The sequence below is a fragment of the Solea solea genome, chromosome 4 (assembly GCF_958295425.1).
Source record: "Solea solea chromosome 4, fSolSol10.1, whole genome shotgun sequence".
In the NCBI taxonomy this organism is placed as follows: Eukaryota; Metazoa; Chordata; class Actinopteri; order Pleuronectiformes; family Soleidae; genus Solea; species Solea solea.
The window spans coordinates 20,884,541-20,907,077 of NC_081137.1; the positions used below are offsets into that span (position 1 = coordinate 20,884,541).

Consider the following 22,537-nt stretch of genomic DNA (forward strand, 5'->3'; position numbering starts at 1 on the left):
GTAACTATGTCTGTGTCTATGTCTTGTAAATATGATAACCGAGCATTAAAAACACACACTGTGGAATGTAGACGGGGTGGAAATGTTTTCTAAGAACAAAATCGGTGTCTGTTTTCGCTCACTTTTCACCATGTGTGTCTCATACTCCTCAGACTTCAGACAATGAGCACAAGTACAGCGTGCATGCCGATGGAGTTTTATCTCAGGGACAGCTTTGTCTTCAACTCAACGTATAGTTTGTCCCACTTTGAAATCATAAGACCTTTTTTTTTTATGTTTTACAATCATTTACAGACACGAGAGAGAATGTGCCGTGTGGAAAAAAGTGAAGAGTCTGTTGTTGACCTACTTTTCTTTCTCGTGTGTAGAGCGTTTGAGAGTAATACACATTTAATTAGAATAGATTTTTAAATGTGGACAATGTAGCTGGGCATGTTGCCTGCTTTAAGCCCTACATTTTATCTCACCACAAACACATTAAATGCAAATAATGATGATAATAATAATACATTTTATACCTTAAGACACTTTACAGTTGACACATCACATAGTAACACAAAGTTCCCACTGCCATGACCTATATATATATATATATATATATATATATATATATATATCACCTCTTTGTCGTCAGTCGTCTCTTTCATGTACACGGTAAAATGGAAAAAATGCATTCAGATATTTTTAGCTGTCAAGCTTGTTATTACGTTAGAGTTATTTTGAGCAGGAAGTTTTCTTAGGGATGAGCTTTAATGCAATGGATGACATTAGAGAGGAGGAGGAGGAGGAGGAGGGGGAGGGAAATGTAATTAAGAACATCTTGATAACCATAATGTCTCCTAGCACAGATTATTATCGTCTTTAAATAGAAATACAGTGGAACTAATGAGAATGGATGTTCCTCTCAGTGAAGGTGCAGGTCTGTGTCCAAACACTATTAAGTATGGACCAGAGAGAGACTGTTTTTCATCAAACTTCAACCACATGATTACATGAACTTGTGTGTGCTGGGTATTGTATATTTTGTGTTCTTGTTTAAAAGTGGAACAATCACTGGTTGGATTTTAGTCTTTAAATCGATTGTTTTTCTAGTTCCTCTGACTAACTTCTTGCTTCTTAAACTGTATACATGACAGCACGGCTTTCTGTAAATGCTATCTCTGTGCACCCACCGCCGTGCTGAGACAGATGGAGAAATGAGCAAGCGACCGTGCACTCGCTCTGTGTGTTCTCCCCGCTTTGGCAGAGGAAGTTGCGTATCTATATCTGAGCTGTTCTCACACCTTAACCACAAACACAAACTGTGCATGTACTGTTTAAAAAAAAAAAAAAAAAAAAATCATGTGGAAAAAGTATAGAACAGTAAATATAATTGAGTGTCTCACTAAGACAGTGAAGTCAAGGCAATATAATATAGATTATGGCTTTTCAGTCATTATTAATAGTTTCCTTTTGCAGTGTGTGTTTCTGCAGCAGTTCCACTCAGTAAAAGTAAAGTGTAATGCAGCGTCATGCCGACGGAGGGCGCCAGAGAATGACTCGCCGCTCTGCAGAAATTCCCCGCTCTGCCTGAAATGACGTCAGCGTCTCCTCCCACCAACCAGGCTCCGGGCCCCCCGGCATGCAAAGATTGTCAATGCACGACAAGAGGTAACACTCCATACACAAATGTATACGTTCTACATTAAGTGAGACTTTCTTGCTCCAGTTCAGTTCCAAATAACATATCATAATCATAGAATCATACATATTATTCTACATTTGCTGTTATTTGAAGACAATATGGGTGTAAATACTCAGCAGAAACTACTCCCTCTCTAAAGTGATCCAATTATAAAGTGCATTCAGACAATCCAGAACAACTTGTAAGGTCAAGGTCGCCACATTTATCATCAGCAAGCTTCTGTCAACATACAACAAAATGGAAAGTGGAGTGATGGTGTTGAGCTGGGAAACATTAATTAATTATTTAATTCATTCATTGTCTTGTCTTGGTCTTGTCTTGGATCCAAGATAGATTGACATATAGACACCTACAGTCAATTTAGAGTGTCCAATTGTCCAAATCTGCAAGTTTTTGGACTGTTTGAGACTTTGGGAACATGCAAACCCTACAAAAAAAAACCCTTAGCCAAACTAGGATTCAAACCGGTGACTTTTCTTGCTGTGAGGCAACAGTGGTAGCCACTGCAGCGTCATGTGACCCCTATATCATGATAATTATTTGGTTTACTGTGAGGTAAAAGAGCAAATGAAGCCCCGTGACTGTACAAACTAAACCTGCTGGGGTTTTTTTTTATTCCAACACTGTCTCTCACTTGTTCTCAGTATAGCGGCGTTTCGATCTTGTGTCGCCTGGCAACTTTACCACACTGCGCACAGGAAGTGGTTGTTGTTATGTCTAGACAGATGTAAGCGCCGGTAACATTGCGCTAGGGGAGTGATACTGCAAACACAAATAGGTGCCCACAAAAAGGTTCAGAAGTGCATTATCCTGCCCTTGTGCTGCCCCGCCATATTGTACATATATACACATATACATATGTACATGTATACATGTGTAAATGTGTACATGTATACAGACAAATGCTCCCTCAGTCAGACCTGATGATACTACTTCACAAATAATGTTATTATATCGTTCCTGTTTACAAAGACCAAACAAGCAAAAATAATAACATCAACAAAAACCATGCACTGCAGCTTTAAAACAAAAATGTTACTTGAGTGCAAATATGACACATACATATATATTACATTACATGTCATGTCATTTATATATATATATATATACATATATATATATATATACACACACACATATATATATGTGTGTGTATATATATATATATATATATATATATATGAGGAGCAGGGTTGGGAAATACACTTGAGAAAGAAGATAAACAGAAACAAACCACATCGTAAAAACGAACCTAGAAAATAAAACCACAGAGTCACATCAGTTAAAAAAGGTATCCTCATTCGGAGGAAGCCTACACTACATTTTATGTGTATTTAATTTTAAAATCATAATGTAGTTTATTTATTTTTGAAGATACTTTATGGTTAAATTTATTTTTTTTTGTAAAGTATGAAAAAGTCGCCCCCTTTCAGTTTTTACTTCATGTTGGTGCCAGGACTGAAAACGTAGTGAACCATCTTTCTTTTATCCACATCTTTGATCAGAAGCAGCTCCCCACACTCACACGCGCCAGAAACAGTCCTCGCTTCTCATTGGCTGAGCGAGCTGTCCGTCAGGGGATTATCCGTGTCGGAGTAGGTCGATTACGGCGACGCAGAGCTGGTGAGAGCGGGGCAACGAGGAGAACCGTGTATTTAAAAACCGCCTCAGGCAGACGCAGCATTTACGAGCCTGCCGTTTTGCTTTTATTTGCGGACTCCCATCATCCCTCCCTCCCGCTCTCCCTCCCTCCTCGCCCCCCCTGACCGAGGATGACTATGTCGGGTCCAGAATGACATGGTGGAGAGGAAAGCAAGCACCGGTTTAACCTGAGCAAGTGGACACTACTTCTTCTTCTTCTGTTCACCCCAGCAAACATGCTCTGACTTTAATTTTATTTCATTTTTATCGCGTTGGACTGCTGCTGCCACTCTGACTCGTTATTGTTCACCTCTAAAGTAACTGAGGGTAATGTAGTGAGTTGTTTCTGTTGCATTCATCTCTGCTCTGTTGTTTACATGCTGTGACCGGGTTCCCCGTCATACCCAGGAGCTGCAGCAGCCATAACAGGAGCTCAGGGTTTTCCTCCATCCTCCATCATTTTTGCCTGGTCTTGTGTTGGAAGTTGAGGAGGAGAAGAAGAGGAGGAAGAAGGAGAAGATGGGACTACCTGCCCTGGAGTTCAGCGACTGCTACCTGGACAGTCCACAGTTCAGAGAGAGGCTCAAGTCCCACGAACTGGAGCTGGACAAGACCAACAAGTTCATCAAGGAGCTGATTAAAGATGGAAAAGCTCTCATCCAGGCTTTAAAAGGTGTGTACTGCAACTGACATTTCACTAACTTCAGTTTATTCATTGCTGATAAAGGGTGTGCCATGTTTTAAGGAGGAGAGAACATGAATGGACAGTTGTGTGTATGGTCAAGGTGTGTTAAAGGTCCAGTGTGTAAGATTTCAGGTGCATCCACACCAGCGCTTCTTAATCGAACCCTAGTTCTTGTGCTCGGAAAGTCCGGTTGGTTTGGGGAGGTGTGAATGCACAACTCTGGTCTGCCTATAAATGTAGGTCCTGGCAGGAAGTGGACTACTTCCTGCAGGGGCATTGTGGGTACGACACAACCGAAACATACGCGCGTGTAGAAAGATAGCCGGGAGAAACGGCTGAGCCCGTTGTTGCAGCGTATATGCGTCGCATGTTTGCATAAAACAAGACCGATAGGATTTGATGTAGCTCCGTGATTTGCTCTTATGTGGCAGAAGCCAACAGATGAGCAAGTTTTCTTGTTTCCTTCAGTAATTCTTGATGCAGCGCCACCTCAGGCGAGGAGGGGAATACGTTATTCTAAAGGTTTGGGTCGAAAATGTGTGAAAGTCAACTCGGACTGGCTGAATGTTGCGACCCCCAATTGAACGCAGTCTAGCGGAGACTATTATAACGACCATAGTGACATCTAAAGGTGTGACTGCAGATTGAAACTATGGTGGCCGTCACATGCCAGAAAGCACTCAATCTGCATCAAGCACGAGTTATCTCCATAGATACAGATGTTTGCAAGTAGGATTTAGGTTGATAGTTTGTCTGTTTTGGCTGCTGCAGAAAAACTGCGGTGCTAGATGGCAAACGCCATTGAAGCATGACCCTTGACCCTCTAAAGTACATATACAAAGCTTATTCTAAAACATATACAAACCAGAAGACTGAATTTCTGCCAAGAATCGTACTAAATGTTACACTATTTCATTGTCACCTTGATAATGATGCTAGAATTTTCACTTCAACTTTACACGGTATGATAATGTTGCTTTCGAGAAGGTTTCTATTAAGTTAACAGTAAAATCTGTTATGACATTTGCTTAGTATTGAAAATTGACAGTCAGTTTATGAAATAAGCAATCAAAAACAGAGTATTTTCACATTTGGAGTAACAAAACTGGCCTCTGTGTGTAGTTTGGCTTTTATTCTCCTCATACGCTGATACTGTTGACACAGTATCGTGTTTTGGTAGCTGTTGTATTATTTACACTGCTCATATACCCAGATAGAACAAACCCTGGAAAGTTCTGAGTAGAGCAGCCTGCCAGTTCACCTGAACTTTCCATCCCTTTTAAAATAAAACAATCCAGCTCAGTCCTGTCTGCGCCTACAGAGCTCTGTCAGCTGATGTCGAGCTATAAAGATAAGTCTTCTTTTGTCTATTGGTCAAATCTGGAAAATCAAAACAGCGTAAGCGTTTCACTGAGGCCAGCAAGGAAATAAAGCAAGAGCAATTGGCTCATTCTGTTAAAATAGTAAATCAGCGAATCTTCCTGCTTCGTGTTTTTATGAGCACGCTACACAGTATCGTTGGCATTTTCTGGTACATGAGATGCAGCAGGTTTTGAACCTCTCTATGCAGCTGCGTCACACCTTGACCCGTTCTGCTTTTCTTTTTCGAGACACCCAAGATGACGTGAGAGTGTCCTGAGATGAATGTCGCAAGTTTCTAATTCTTGTAAGAGTTGTTGTTTGACCGCATGTAACGACCACAGAAAGACAAAATAAACCTTTACAATCGCAGTGTGCCATACCCAGAACGTACACACTGCTATACTGTGGATTTACAAGAGCCTATTATACTTACATCTGTTTTCTCTGGACCAGTATTATGGTTTGGTGATACAGTGTATAGTGAAACAAACAAACAGACAGTGTTAAAGCAGCACTTGTCACACTGTATAGCTCCCGTGCAGTGTCTGTGTCTCCCTATGCCTGGTTATAATAGGCAGTTGTCATGTTGTAAAACAATAAGCAACAGTGTTTTGTGGCAATACTGGAATTACAGGATATTTACACCAATGCGAGAAAGTCTGTTCATTTCTCAGACTTTGAATTTCGAAATAGGGACGCAAGAGATCGGTGTCGGCAGATTTAAACATGCCAAGATCCGCCAATATGACTAACGACTAAAATAGTTACCTCCTTGGCTTCTATGCTAGCACCTCCTACACAACAAAGATGTTTAAAAAAAAATATAAATGTTAATTTCACTACAGAAGAGACTAAATGTCTTCTGCAGTTACATCAGTGTCAGTTATCGGCAAAAAGTCCAATATCGTGCATCCCTACTTCAAACTAAATAAGATTATGGTAAAAGGTTTGTGTACTCAGACCCTAATTACCAACACTTTATTATGGTGTTATGTCAATATGTTGTTGCATTTAATGATACGTATTTTATTTTGATGAATATATTCAAGTTATAATAAAATTTCTGGCTCCACATTGCATTAACTATAGATTTTCGTCTATGTATTAATTCCTTGTTCACTGTGCAGCCTGTGCCATTGGTTAGTTTAGAAAATATGGTATTAAATAACAGAAATTGTAAAAAAAAGTAGGTATTTTTGATTGCAGAATATAGAAAAGAGATAATATTAGGAAAGACTCACTGCATCTAACTGCAAGAGTGTTTTTTTTCTCTTTTTGTGGCACTTTCTGTGCTAGAAAAATCACAAAATGTGGCAGATGCATGCATACAGTAGATGCACACACACACACACACACACACAGACATGTACTGTGCTGTATGTGAGTCAGCTCAAGCTGAAGCTGGTTATTACAGAGCGTGCAGAAATGTTTTAGTTCTCTGCTCCGCCTCCTAACATGACACGGCTCAATCAAACAAACAAGCCTTAATTACAAGCTGCGCATTCACTGGAGCTGTGAGGGGAAATGACACATGGTGGTTAGACACTTAATATGACAATGGGACGCGATGTTGCCGTGTTTTCAGCTGAAAGTGTGAATGTTTTTTCTTTTTTTCATGTTCAACACAGTGTGTTCCTGAGTGTGCGTTTCTCAGGTAGGTTTACAAAAAATGCAGTTATGTATCATTTTATTGGATTATATGAATAGATGACCTCCGGTGGAGGATAAAGTGGTAGATAATGGATGGATATATGAATAGATGATATTTGTAATCATATAATCCTCCTATACTTTGTTGGTTTAAATCCTACTAGATGTTTTTTGAGCATGCCAAAGAATATTACTGGGGTTAAACATTGAATATTCTCTCATTGGCTTGAATACAGAAGAATACAGTTCTTCCCAAAGTTACAAGAAATCATGACTACAGTTATAAAGCGACGTTAAAACCTATAACTATGTATGCAGCACTAGTTTGAATGGAATGGAATCTTCTTCTCAATGAGGTCGTCATCTGTTGTTATGTTTTAGTCTGACAATCATCTCGCTGTACCATCGAGATATAATAATTGCAGCATTGTCATGCACAGATGTGCACGTACTGTACGTGTTACCCCGAAAGCCATCATGATATCATGTGGTCACGCAGATCATTTTCCAACTTACCCTTAAAATTGAGTTTAAGTGTCTGGAAACATAAAATCTGAGAGAGGACGCTGCTCAGGACGCAGCTGGTTAATTAAATTAGAGGTCGCTGTGGGAGTATTGCGATACTATTCTTTAACAAGCTTATGCGTTTTAAATCTGCCGTGTCAAATTTGTACCAGGACGTTAGGTACTTCAGAGTTTTGCTCCTGAAGAAATGTGGGAGAAATTCAACAAATTCAAACATTTCATTTATTCATTTAGTCAAATATTGCAAATTATACAGGGATTTATGTAATCCGGTAAATCTCAGGAGTACTTAATTTCCATTTTATACTATTTTGACTTGAGGGCCGGGTTATAATTACAGCGTTGCTCCTCCACGGAGACACTTTGTGTCTCTGCATGTGTGTACAAGTCCATGGTTTCTGTTCATACTTAACAAGGGTCTGCGTTAGTCATACTCAATCTCATATTCCATTACATTTGGGGCAATTTCGAACCAGGAGTTCAGTTCACCCTTGTTTTTATTATTTCCTTGTATTCTACTTACCTTGTTACCATCGTCTCCTTTGACTAAAACAGGAATGTGACACCAAATTGGGCTGGAAAATGTTGCGTTATAGGGAAAATGAGCAGTCGATGCATGGCTTCCATAGGCGGAGGACGAATTTTACGTCACTTGAGACCCTGGTGGACCTCTGTCGGTACGTAAAAAGTTTGACCCAGGACCTTATGGGACAGAAAACGGGGGCAGAGGAAGAGGGTAGGACATGCAACAAAGATAACAGGAATTGAAACCGTGCATGTAGCAGTGACGTGGAAGGTCTTAGCTGCTAGGCACGCTAGGTGACTTGAGGTTAAAAAAAAAAAATAGTTTGCGTTTATTTATATCGAGGGCATGAGAAAGAAGTATGTCTCTGTTTAGATCGAGAAAATGTTGTATTCAATCAATAAAACGACACCTGTAGATGTTTTCTGGCGTAACTTTTATAAACACCATGTCAAAAAATTACACAGTCAAACCAAAAAGGCCTGTCTGGCCTAAAAAGTATAGTAAAAAAAAAAAAAAAAAGGCTTGACCCTCAAATCAAACACATTGTTCAGGCATGTGTGCTGCTTCATTGTGTGCAGCAGCCTGTTACTGGTTAAAAACAGCCCTCCACCCATTATCACCGCCCTGATAATGGCCGTAGTTCGTTTTAATGACGCTAACTCTGACTTCAAATTGGAACTACAAGTGCCCCCTTGCAACCTCGTAAACATACTGAGGGCTTGTATGAAGTGGGAATTCCCTGTGACCAAACACGCACTGTCGTAATGCATCTCTCTCTTTCTCTCGCTCTCATATCCAGTCTTTTCCCCTCTTTACCTTTTGTCCTTGTTTCTCTGTAGGCACCCACACCCTCTGTGTTGTTGGGGAGTCATAAGAGAGATAATAGGCAGTCATTCAGTGGCTTCAACTGTCAACTCTGCTGATAGATGAGGGTCACACACACACACACACACACACACAAATGCACACAACACACCATAACTAATTCTCAATTATGGCTGATGGTGGTAGAGAGCCCTCTTTTTTTAAAGGTCCGGGGCAAAAGGAGAGTATGTCCTCGGGGGCGAAAGAAAGAAAAAGAGCGTCTGTGTGTCCCGGATAGAAAGAGGAGTTGGAGGTTTTTTTGTTGTCTTTGACAATTGTTGAAAAGCTGACATGGCCTTATTTTTTTTTTTCAACCAGCCTAGAGGTGCGTGAAGCCAGAAAATGTAGGTTGTGGATAGAGGAGGAGGAGGAGGAGGAGGAGGAGGTGAAGGGACGAGAAGAGATGCTGGAAAACAGAGGCAAGAGTGGGGGGGGGGGGGGGGTGGTGCAGCGCAGGGTGTCACCATCTGAAGGAATTCCTCTGCATACATCACATAGGAACAAAGAGCAGAGCAGAGCAGGGTGTGTGCGTGTACGTTGTCTGCACATGACTGTACCTCCCAGTATTTGTGTTACCCGTTATATAGCAACATATTTCTTCTCATGAGAAGGTGCGTGTATCTGTTCTATTTTTACACACTGAGTGCACCACTGCGGTGGGGGTTGGGGGGTCGGGGGGTCGTCTTCTTCTTGCTGTGACGTCGTGTAGTGTGGTGGAGGAGAAGAAAATTAGGGCACAACTCAACTGTGCACTGGTGCTATTGTTGCTTTGCTTTTCTCAGGACACACACACACACACTATATATATATATATGTATATGTATGTGTGTATATATATATATGTATATGTATATGTATGTGTATATATATATGTATGTGTATATATATATATATATATATATATATATATATATATATATATATATATATATGCCTGCCGTGCCTACATGCGACGTCTCAACGTCTCTCCAAAGACTGTACGTCTTTGCTGTGGACAGGAATCGTAACAGGAAGGTGGACATGGCAAATACTCATTTAACGAAAACAAAAAGAAGAAAAGTGTTATGTGTGTTATCAGAGGAACTGAAAGAGAAACGGTGAACCTGCCGTCTTTTTTGTTTTCTCGTGGCCGTGTTAAAAATATATTTACAGTAAATGACACCTTGGAAAAAAGGGGAACTACGTAGAATTCACACGTACATCTCAGTGTTGTTTAAAAATATAGTATCACAACCTTAGAGTGCAGAACTGTAAGCACTGTCCAAATGACTCCCATTTTAATTTATGCAATCTGACCATTGCTGAAATAGAAAATCTGACATTTCTTAAAAAGTAAAATTTCTGCAGAGAAATTAAAACAGAGCTTGTCGAGATACGAGTCCCTTTTATAGCTTTTGTCACGCCGGCCTCAAACGAGCAACCTCACTCCATCATGTGATAGTTATTATGATATGCTTCAGGCATAGATATACAGCACAGTAAGCAGGACTCATTTACAGCTCCTCCAGATCCACTTTCTCTGTATTTGCACTGGAGGTGTCAAGTTTCTACACAATCATTCCGGATCACGAGTGACCGAGGGTGAGGCAGTGCAACACTGGCGATGTTAAACACCCTGTATAACAGTATGAACAAATACTCAATGGAAAGAATGCACTTCCATGGATAAGTAGCTGCAGCTACATCCTGCACCTGACCTTATTTTTCCTGTCTGTGGGTAATTTGCAGCTGCACCCAAGTCCCAGCGAGGAATTCATAAACACAGCTCTGTCATTACACGCTCAAAGAAATGAAGCTGTATGCTATCGGAATGAGATAATGTCACCTGAACGACTCGATTCAAGAATTTTCCTGAATTGAGTTTTGTTTTTTTGTGTGTGTGCTTTTTTCTTTGGATGATAAAACCGTAGTAGAGCAGGAAGAGACCGGGAACAGTGAACTCTGAGGAATGCACGTTTGAATTTATGCACATGGTTACCTGATCGCTGCTGTTGGAGCTTAACAGGAACGGCCACACTTTTTAAAACCTGCTTCTCTCTCACTCTGCAGATTATAGTGTGATTTGATTGCAACTATATTTACAGTAGAGGGGGAAGAGGGACGTAGTGAATCATTACACACTGACAGGTGTCAGGCAGCCAAATGGATTTCAGTTTAACGTCAAGTTTCTGTTTCGGTCAGGATTTACAGTAAACTGTAAATCTTGAGAAAATAATTCATCACGTGTTTGCAGCAGTTTGAAGTTTGAACTCGTTTTTACTGAGAATAAACTTCAGTAAACGTTTTCTATTCCACTAACTCTTTCTTTGACTGGTCCCCAGACAAACTCCATTCATATTTTTTTCTGCGTTAAACAGCCTTTCTGTGAACCCCTGATCAAGACACAAACATTGCACTGATATTTTACCAAATTGTTCAGTATAACAAGTACAAATCTATCTTTTTCTTCATCCTTTTATTGCCTTTTTGCCAGCAGTGGAACTAATATGTTGTCTGTGTAAATGGCGAGCCAACATTGAGTGACTAAAACCAGCAATTAAAAATAAAGACATTGTACTACATCTAATTTCTTAAAGACTAACACAAACTGAGTTAATGCAATTGGGATTCCATTCAGACGGACCCAAACTGGCCTAGGTTTTATTGTGTTGGTGTTTCGTCCACACAGAAACAGCATTTTGGGAGAAAATCTCAAATCGCTGCCCATTGTGTTCGTGTAGACGGCGAATACGCCACTTTTGGAAAACAATGAAATCATTATTTTTTTATTAGTTTTGACAATATTTGGCAGTGTGGCCAACTACTATGAAAACGTACTAAAACCAGCATAAAAAGACGCTTAGACATCACCTGAAGACGTCCTGTCCTCAGCGACTTCAGACACGGAGGTCAAGAAAAGTCGTCTTTAAGTCACCATGGTCTGTTTGCTTCTTTCTTTATTCCCCTTTGGTTCTCCTGGCTTGGTTCATACTGTCTCGGTTTCCGTTATTTCTGTAATTTGTGTATAACGTCTTCTTCTCCATTGTTGGTGTTGCATTACAGCGCCACTTACAGGCCTGGCATATGTACGACAGTGTTCCGTAGGTTGACTGAACTGTCCTTGGAAAAGCACGGACTGTTTTTACACTTCTGATTATCAAAAAAGGCACACACAGCAACACGCTGACTTTAAGTTCATCGTAAACAAATAAAGGTGGCATAGAAGCACCTGACAGCTGTATTATGTGTGCTGCTCTCCCCGTAAATGTCACAAGACCTGACTTTATTTGCAGCCATCACATGATGAAGTTATCCAAACAGGAACCTTTGAAGCAACAGGGAATAGAAATCCTGAGATGAACATGAGAACATTGAAACCTCCTGAAAAATAACTCTTCAGGTGCAGGTAATCACACATACTCCTTAGGCCTCAAATTCAAGATGTGTGTATGTGTGTGGGAATAAAGTAGAAACTTTCAGCCTGCAGCGCAGAGGAAGAGGCGTGACTCTTCAGTTTTCCACCAAGAAACCTTAGGCCACTGTAGGTTTCTGCCCAGACTTGCAGCAGGTGTCATGTTGAGCAGGAAGACTTTTCTCTTTTAAAAATGTATGCAGGCAATTTAGCAAATCAGGTAGAAGTAAACAAATAGTCACTCAGACAAAAAAGCACTCTCCCACACTTGTTGATAAAATGGGTATTTTTTATATTTTACATCAAAACAAACAGAGAGGAAGCAGTGTTAAAAGTTTAGGAACTGTGAGCCTGGGTGTAAGGTGGTGAAAGCAGGTTGTTGCGTCCGGGAGGGACGATGACTGTGAGCGAGGAATGAATCCCTCTTTGTTGTGTTTGAAAAAACACGTTGGACTTTTTTATTTTTTCTTTCTTCAAGCTCTAGGGTTTAACATCACTTTCCCTCCTTTGTGGGAACAACTGAGAAAACAAGTTTCTGTGGCCCGTGGCCAGTGAGGAAACGATACCGAGTACAATATCTCAAGTATTATAATTACCAATGTACAAGCTTGAGGTTTGTGTGTTTGACCTTATTTTCCATTCATCCCACTTTTGGAAGTGGTGTTTTACCGATACTTGTTATCACGTGTGACACCATTGTTTATGGTCTAATCAGATATTTTCCATAAACAAAACAAAACTATTGTGATCTTGTACAAACACAACTGTGTTTATCTCAATGTGCCCAGTTCAGGCTTATTCCTCCTACAGTTGCTAAGTGATGCAGAAATATATGAAGAGGCTTGTGTGGGCTGCACTCAAATGACCAGTGACGAATCTATGATACATGGCAACTTGTAGGATAATTTCAGGATTATGCAGTGGTGCATATGGCGAGTTACCTCACAGGAAGATACACACTGGTTTGGTCCCTGTGTATCTCTGTGTTGGGCTTTTTTCTCCAGGTTCTCCAGTTTACTCACACATATCCAAAAAATCATGCAAGACTCTATTGGTTGTTTGTCTCTATATGTTGGCCCTGAGATGGACTGGCAACCTGTCCAGGCACTCGCAGACGATGGATGACACATGAATGAAAAGTGAGGATATTATTCGTTTAATTTGATTTCAATGACTTACCAGATTGGCATCAGTACATACAGCCTGCGGAGCGAATTGGACACACATGATGTACAACCATATCCCCCAGGGAACACTTCATTTTAGAGGCTTGTCTTCTGATATTTATGTCCCCAGAAATTAACTAGCACACATATAAAATCCTTATACATGCTTTTACTACACACGTCGAACATCTACTTGACCTCACAGCTTAATTTGCGATGGCGATACTTAAAGTCACAAATGGTGAATTGCTGAACGTGTCTTAGAGTTTCATCGCCAGGCTGATATTTAAGGACTCCATTAACCTTCCAAAACGATAAAAATTTGCTTCCTCTTTCTCTCACTTCCCACTTCCTTTTTTCCCTTTAGGTCAAAGAAGACACACTTTGTCTCTGTGCTTATTTTTTTTTTTACCTCACCCTTCTGTCCTTCATTCCCTATTGTCAGTCTGACATGGAAATGTTTCCCCTCCTTTCTCCTCCGCACTCCTTCATCCTTCTCTGTCTCGTGTTATTGAAGTAGAATCAGAGCTTGCAGTGAAAATCTGACTTGGCTATTATTGGCAAGTGGTGTTGAGGATGTGCATTAGATGAATCGCAGGAGGATAACTCTTTCCATCACTCCCATTGTTTCATTTCGTTCCACAGGAAAGAAAAGATGTATAATAAGGTGGTATAATACCACAATATGTTTGTGTCATTTTTCTGTGATGGGAACTTTGAGAAGTATGTTAGTAAGAATTTACCCATTGATGATGTCACAAATACAGTGTAAGTGTCCCTTGTAATGGGGGAAAAACTATCAAAAGTGATAACTCAGCATCTTTAAAAGAGGGTAAGAGGGTTATAGCTATAAGCAGGTAAAGTTATATACAGATTCAGAAAGTCTTCTGAATCCAGTAAATAAAAATGTTAAAAAGTTCAATTGCCTGTGTGTAAAAATGCAGGTAAAGTGTTTAAGCCTTGGCAGAGATCTTCCGCACGTCTCCCTGAGTGCTCTTGTCTTTTTATGTTATTGGCATATATCCCATTGGACACAGCGCGAGGTGAATGCAAAGTGTCTTCAGAAGACTGGAGCGGATGCATTGAATTATTGAATACACGCAGCCCCACACAGACTATAGCTCTGAGGCTTGTTGTCTGTGTCACTGAAGGGATGACGCTGCAATCACGCAGTAAATAATACAAAAACTAATACATGGTAAAAGAGATTATCCATCTAAAATTGACTAGACACGCTTCAACTGCGTGGTAGTCGCATACAGATGTGTTAACTTGAGTTTGAAATAAGACATTGTGCACTCTTGGGAGTTCTTTTATTATTTAGCTGCAAGGACAAATGTCTTTTGGGTACCGTGGACCTACACAAAAAAGCATTTTTGTTCCCTGAGATCGAGCAATATAAACTTAATTACATCACATTTATTGTTGTGGTTCACTTGTGTGAGTCTTGTAATCCCCATTTCCAGCAGCAGCAGCAGTAAGCAGCTGTTGTGCAGGACATGCTCTGCTTAACCTAGTGAAAACTACCTGCCCAGCAGCAGATGGCAGATGGGAAGATGGGAGGGCAATAGGTAGGAAGTGTCTGGTGAACATAGTGACAACCACAAATGCAAATGGATGCTAATGTCTGGATGTGGAAACCTGATCCAGGAACATGCAGGAGAGGAGGTTGATTTTTTTTTAAACAATATTACAATGATTAAGCCATTAATCACAATCTGCATACTCTGTTGCTTTGTGCTACTTCATCCCGGAGTGTGCAGTTTGCTTTTACTGTAAGACAGGAACATGTACTTTAGATTTACTCTGTCTGCATCACTGGGCCGGGGTGGGCCGTGGGTTAGACTCGTCCCCACTGCGCGCCAGAGCCAACCCAAACAAACCACAGTTCACTGGCATGGAGCGAGAGTGAGAGAGGGAGTGTGTGTTTGTTTTTAACAGTGTCAGTGTGTGTGTGTGTGTTTAGCTTCCATCCGTTTTGTCCCCGCCTTCTCCAAAAATAACCCCCTGCTAAGAATATTTAATCCCTCCGGTTTCTGCTCTTTCTTCCCGCCATGTCTTGCTCTTAATCTCACCCTCACACACACTTTATTTGAATAATATCCATGCACCCACACACACATGCGGGAGGGGGGGGGGTTGGTAGTTGGAGCTCCTGAGGCTTAGTGGGGGGTTGATCTGGTAGGTGTGTTTTTTGCTTTATTTTATTCATGCATAGACAGTCATTGTTGGGTTAAAGTGGTTTTGGCTTGACTTGGTGTCTGGTTCTGGATTTGGACTGCAAGAGGCAGATTATGTCATAGCTTTGAGAAATCTCAGTGTATCCATTTAGGTCTTTTTTTGTAGTATTGTGTCCAATCTTCCTTTGGTGGCCTTTTAGTCTTGATATCAGTGACGCCCATGGTAGTCGAGGTCAATGCAGGATTAACACTAGAGCACTTGGGGTTAGGGGTGGTGTAGGGGGTTGTAACGGGGATTTACTGTGTTTCTTTCTCTGTGGGGAAATTACAGCAAACAGACAGTTTATTGGGTAACTTGTGGTTGATATTGATGGCAGAGGGTTGGGCCCCTCCTCTGGACCGATGTGTCTGCACTTGTGAAACCATTTCACTCCAGTTGATCCTGATCGTGAATCTTCAGGTATTGAATTTTGTGTAAACTGATCCAGGGGGTTTATAGAATGAAGACTTTTCCGTGTCACACTTTGTGAAGACTGTGTTTCGTGTGTGTGACATTATTTCGATACTCATGAATATTTATTTAATCAATATTTCCTTTGTACAGTATTTCCCATTACCCATTACTCTCCATCCTTTCCATCTTAAGCTACTTTCACACCTTTACTTATTTACTGCTGTCGTTTCCATCATCTCCTGGATGATGGAAGACCAACCAAACTTTCTTCTCATTGCGTAGCATGCCAGCTGTTCTTGACCTGAGTTGCGAGTTAAAATTGAGGTCAAAGAAGACTCACTTTGTCTAGAAAGCTGAGCAAAGTATGTCGGCTGAGCTCATTTGTGTTTGTCTTGGTAAAAATAATAGCACATTGAACTGAATAAGCAGCATCTGCTTCAGTCCTGTTGAGCATAAATGATCCTAATGAACCTTTTTACCTAATGACTAAGAGACATTGAATACTGACAAATATATCCAGTGTATCACTGTTCTCATTATGATGAGCTTTTCTGTTTAGAGACAGCATTTTAAAGTGAAATCTGACCTGGATATCCTCCAGAGTACAAGGTGAATTTTAATGACAGTATTTTCAGTCAGGAGAGAACAGGCAGAATATGAGAACACTAATTATACTCAGTATTAGTTGGATCAGTTGATGAAATTGTGACTGTTATTAAAACAAGAAAAACACTAGGATAAAAGCATTATACAATTTAATTTTGGTCCAACCCAAAGTTATGTGTGAGTTGTATCGCTCTGTTTTGAATCTCCAACACCCAGTATTCATGTGTCCCTCTTATCTCAGTCTCTGTCCATGTTACGCCGGCCTCTGAGAGGACACACACTCGTACTGACAAGCCACCGAGCTTCAGCCACTCGGCCGCACGGATCCCTCAGGCTGCCATAATCCATCCTGACAGGGAGAGAAAAAGAGAGATTGCAGTAATGACTACACACAATAAAAGGCTGTAAACAGACTCTGAGGACAGAATGTGTACTTGGGAGCTTCCCTGTGTTCACTGTGAGAGCCAAAGTACAGAAAATGAAGCTGAGCGCGTGCAGTTGGACGCTAATAAAGCGTACGATGGTGCCTTCAGGCTGCTTTTAGACGCCTACTGGGACATGAAGTGGAGATAGGAGTGGGGAGAGTGCAGGGTTAGCTCATGCTTTTATTGCAATCAATGCAAAGTGCTGATGATCTTATTAAGGAATTGTCCTCATAACTGGAAGGTCACTTGTTCAATCCTGGTATCTGCCCCTGAGGAAGGCACTTTTCTTGTGTATGCTGCCATGTCTTGCTTTGTCTTGGCAGACTGACCTGCGATTGCACTTCCGGACCCCTTTTTTTTTTTTTAATGTTGGAAGGTTTGTAGTGTTTCGCTTCCACCCGAACTTCCTCTTAATCAGAATTGGAGAAAAGAATTAAGCAGAATTAAATCAAATCCTCAACGTATTAACACTTACAGTCGTCTTTGTTTCTTCGGTTGTTCAAAACATTGCTCTTGCTGAGCCCAAGCACTTCTGATACCTTAATCCTCATAGATTGAAGTGTCTTCTCTCTAAAAAAAAAAAATCCTTTTATCCCCAAAATACACGTCAAAATACATCCATTGCTGCCCTTTTGGAAGTAACACAACTTCGGCTCTACCAGACCTGTATATCATGACTTGGCTCTCGGCCTCTCTTAACCTCACAGCAGCTTGCACAGCGTTGCAGCAGGTGTCACAGACAGCTTGCTCACACATGCATGTACACACACACACACACACACACACACACACACACACACACACAGCTCATACATGCTGAGACACACACACTTGCCCCCCCCCCTTCACTTTACCCTGTGGTCACACAAAAGTAAATTTCCATATTTGCATGAAGACAAACGACCCTGTGAATTTTCTCCTTTACTTAAATGCAGGAAAAAAAAGTGCTCGAGGCGTCAAATTTGAACTCTGGGCTTAGTGAATTAATAGGTTTACCCTGATAACTTGAAAACATCTTGCCAGGAAAAAAGTGAGCATGAGAATAAAAGGATTAATGAGTGAAGAAGTGGAGACGGGAGAGCAAAGGGGAGATTATGGCTGGTCTGAGATGATTCTGGCTCGAGGTTTCAGTGATGGGGGTTGGGTGTTGATGGGAATGACTTGGAGGCTCATTCATGGGGCCAACGTAATATTAATGTCGATGCATATTACCTCTGGTCACATGGTTAAGGAGAAAGAAGAAGGAAGCATGGCCAAGAGCAAAAATAGGCAAAGTTTTACATCAAAGTGCAATTCCCCATTCCCTTTCCCAGATTCTGTTAGAAGTTAAATGTCTAAATACCTGCTCTACATCCTCTGCCGCCGCAGCAGTGAGTGGGCAGTGTTTCTCGGCTGGCTGGCCAGTGTCAAATATGAAATGACTTTCCAGTGTTCCAGTACTAGAGCGGACGGCTGGTCCCATGGCAAAGTTAAAGGTTGCCATGCAGTTGACATTCAGGCTGTGTAAATGTGTTCACCGACTGATGAAATGGGATCAAAGTCTCTATTTTTTGGGGTGAATGATTAGAGGAAACATATGAAGTAAAACATGCAGTGAAGCAAGGCTGAACATGTTTATTTTTTTTACTAAAATGAATATTGAATCTCTCCCTTTGATTGACACGGTAGGTGAGAATATTTCCTGTGCTGCTGCCGCCACATGTCAGGTTTGGCGTCAGTTTTTTCCCGGCTGGAAAACAGCCTGTGTAAAGAACCTACTTCCTCTTCCTGTTCTTGTTTGGCACTTTATGTTTCATGCAACAAAGAACGAAAGGAGGAAGGGAAGGGTGGCCAATATGAGCCTGGGAACATTGCATATTGCACATGTCAAAATGTTAAACATGTGTTCGTCCTGTGACTATACAGTACAGTACAGTACAGGACTGTATGATTATTGATTATTAATAAACAGATCAACAACTATATCAACTTATACTGGGGCAGCTACCAGAGAAGGTTAAACATTTTTACTTTTATGATAATGTCTTTGATTTATTCACCACTTAATTTCAATCTAAGGTCATTTTACTAATTTTTTTTGTCAGATTTAAACCGCAATTGCTCGTATGTCACAGTTAAAAAGAAGCTACAAAAATTCTGCTGTAGTCAGACCATGAGTTAATATGATTATTTATGCTTTGACTGATATTTCCCTTCATTGATGATTTAGCGTGCAGCAAACTCGAGTGTTATGACCACTGCGGTCCTCGTTGTAAACGCCTCACTCTGTCACCAATTTGCACAATTTTTACAAGCTGTTATATTTCGGAATTTTATGGAATTTAGTGGAAACAGTACAGTAGAATATGACTTTCACTCCTTTTGGCCTCTTAGAATGGCTTTTTCCATGGAATTAGGTCAGGGAGGATTTCAGCCAATCCTGTTAGAGAGGCTACTGATTTATTTCCTGGTTACTGGTTACTAGAATCTGTGCCGCTGTCCTCCTCCCTCTTAGATCTGGAGAACTGGTAGCGGTACAAACACAACTTCAGCGACAGTAAGCACTGGCACTCAGCGCAACATGCTGGCAGCTAATTCACTGGCATTTTATCTAAGTTTGAGTTAAAGTTGGCATCTATACAAGGCGAGTTGCCCACTGTAGAACTGGCGTTTAAAGGATACTCCATTAGCCATGTAATGTGTTAAAGACTGGCGGGCATGGCAGATTTAATGGCTATAATAACCATAATGAATTCCACTTATGTAGGAGTGAATTCTGTGTTGGAAGTTTTTATTCGGACATTGTGAGGTAATATTTAGAACACACATTGTCATAGTCATAGCAACAATGCACTGCAATTAGGTGTCGTACATTATTGTCTGTGACACAAAGCTGGAACACCCAAGAGACTGTATCACTGCTTTACTAATAAGAAACAGACACACATTCACAGAAACTTGTTGGATTCACCGAGTTCACACGGTCACAGAGTTGTTTTGCGTTATGTTTGTGTAGTTATTGTTGTTGTGCGGAACGGAGGTCGGGCATGGGCTGAGAATATGGGAGGAAGTGGATGGATGAAGGCTATTTGGGGACTGGTTCCAATATTTCTCTCTCCAAAACACCGCTTGCTGAAATAGAGTAAGTTATTTTTGCACACACAAATTAGGGACGGTGAATTTGACCTTTGACCTCTGCATTTACACACCAGTAAACACACACACTCAAGCCGGACGTAGGAGCAGTGGGCAGCCCTTATCTTTCTTTAAAAGTACATTTATAAACATCTAATGTGAGACTGCAGATTGAAACAAATGGGCAACTCCTCCACTCTGTCCACCTCCCTTTCCCTTGCATGGAGCTATGGTGGCCTTCAGCAACCAGAAAGGATTTCTTTCTATCTTCTTCTTCATTTGCATTGAAAGGCTTCTGCATCAAAATGTTGTAAACACTCACTCACTCCGGCTGGTTTGTGGTGGTGCAAGATGTGCAAAAGCGCAAAAGTGGACGCGATTGGCTTACTTTATGACGACAAAAACTAATCCATTCATCCCTCTACCGCTTTATCCTTCACACGAGGGTCACTGGTGCCAATCCCGGCTGACATAATGTAGGGTGAAAGGGTGAAAGGCAGGGGGTGCACGTCACAGCACAAACAACCGTCCACTCTCACATTTTACAGTCAATTTAGAGTGTCCAATTTGCCTAATCCCCCAAATCTGCATGTTTTTGGACTCGACCCGGAGAGAACCCACGCACACACGGGGAGAACATGCAAACTCCAAGTGTGTTAACCACTACACCAACACTCAAATGAACATTGTGTATTTACTGTGTGTTTCGAGTCGAGCGGTCGACGCGTTGTGAATCATGATGTGAGAATAATACATTATGTAAGTTTTTGGGCAAAGCCGACGGAAAGTGTGCGAACAGAGTTGCCTCAGCATCACTGCGGCGAATAGTATGATTCATTCACAACCCCTGCATGACATAATGATAAAGACTCACTGTTCTTTTTCCACTGTTTATGTTGGAATGGTGTCCAGTTTGTCTTGTACCAGCGATGAGCTCAAGTGGTACAAAAGATTCTCCCTGGCAGCTTAGAGAAAAAAAAAAAACTCCAACAAAACAGCAGTTAGGGGCAAACTCTGTTTTTCCCCTCCCCGGTCAGCAATTTTCTTTTTTTCTGTCTGCATCTGTGGATGTATCTGTGTGTTCTTGCTGTCAGCTCACTCACCGTAAGGCAAGGTCATACATTCTACCATGTTTCCTGTTTTGAAGAGGATGACCATTTCTGAGTAAGGTCATGGTCGTCATGTCAGCAGATGCTATTAGAGGGATTTGTTTTTGGGAGGATTTTATAGTTTTTTTCTCCCGAAGGTAACACTTTAGATTCGGGAACACATATTCACCATTAAATAGTTGCTTATTAGCATGCAAATTAGTAACATATTGGCTCTTAATTAGTCATTATTAAGTACTTATTAATGCCTTATTCTGCATGGCCTTATTATACAACCAGTAAGCCATTAACTAAGAGTTTTCCCTCAATAACCTCATAATTATTGCCTATTAGTAGTAAGTAAGGAAGTTGTTGTATATGAATTACGATCTCAATATGCTTTGCTTGGTATGGACTTTATAATGTGGTAGTATCACAAGAATACCTAATGAATATGGTCTGTTCTTGCATAAGAAAACACAAAACTATAAGTGTTAATAGTATCCAAATAACTCTAAATTAAGTCTTTGTTACTTAGAATATGTCCCCCGTACTAAAGTAACATCTTGATCACTACTAATTCACTAGTAGTTGAACATTTATTAACCAACACATGTTCTCTAATCTAAAGTTGCCTCCTTTTCCTATTCTTGTGATACTACATCTTCTAAAGTCCATACTAAGCAAATCATATTGAGATCGTATTTCATATACAACAACTCCTTTACTTACTACTAATAAGAAATAATTAGGAGGTTATTGAGGGAAAACTCTTAGTTAATGGCTTACTGGTTGTATAATAAGACATTAATAATAAGTACTTAATAATGACTAATTAAGAGCCAATATGTTACGAATTTGCATTCTAATAAGCAATTAATTAATGGTGAATATGTGTTCCCATATCTAAAGTGTTACTGTCTAGAATCTAAAGTGTTCATCTACCATCCAGTGGATCAAAAATCATGACATTCACTGAATGGACTGAACAGTTTTAGTTTTTTTTCTATTTTAACTTTATGAATAGAGCTCTAAATTAAACGCATCTGTGTTCCGTACTTTCACGAAATGTTATGAAACGGAAGAATGTGTGCTTTCCTCGAAATTACGAGGTCACTTTTAGCCAGAGCAGGGCATTTCTGGCCCGGTGTGTCCTCTGCTGAAATTCCAAGACGG

The 22,537-nt window shown here is 40.6% G+C and overlaps 1 protein-coding gene across 2 annotated transcripts in view; it reads left to right on the top strand.

The window, feature by feature from the left end:
* Window positions 1-3,280: 3,280 nt before the first annotated feature.
* Window positions 3,281-22,537, top strand: part of LOC131458512 (rho GTPase-activating protein 26-like) — a 62,283-nt gene continuing 43,026 nt past the window's right edge. The window contains exons 1-2 of one of the 2 annotated variants that reach the window (XM_058627667.1): window positions 3,281-3,652; window positions 3,734-3,998. In XM_058627667.1, the coding sequence (XP_058483650.1) occupies window positions 3,845-3,998 (154 nt within the window). In that variant the 5' untranslated portion in view covers window positions 3,281-3,652; window positions 3,734-3,844. Of the gene's footprint in view, window positions 3,653-3,733; window positions 3,999-6,914; window positions 7,027-22,537 lie in introns of those variants that run through there. The other variant, XM_058627668.1, reaches the window with a different exon arrangement.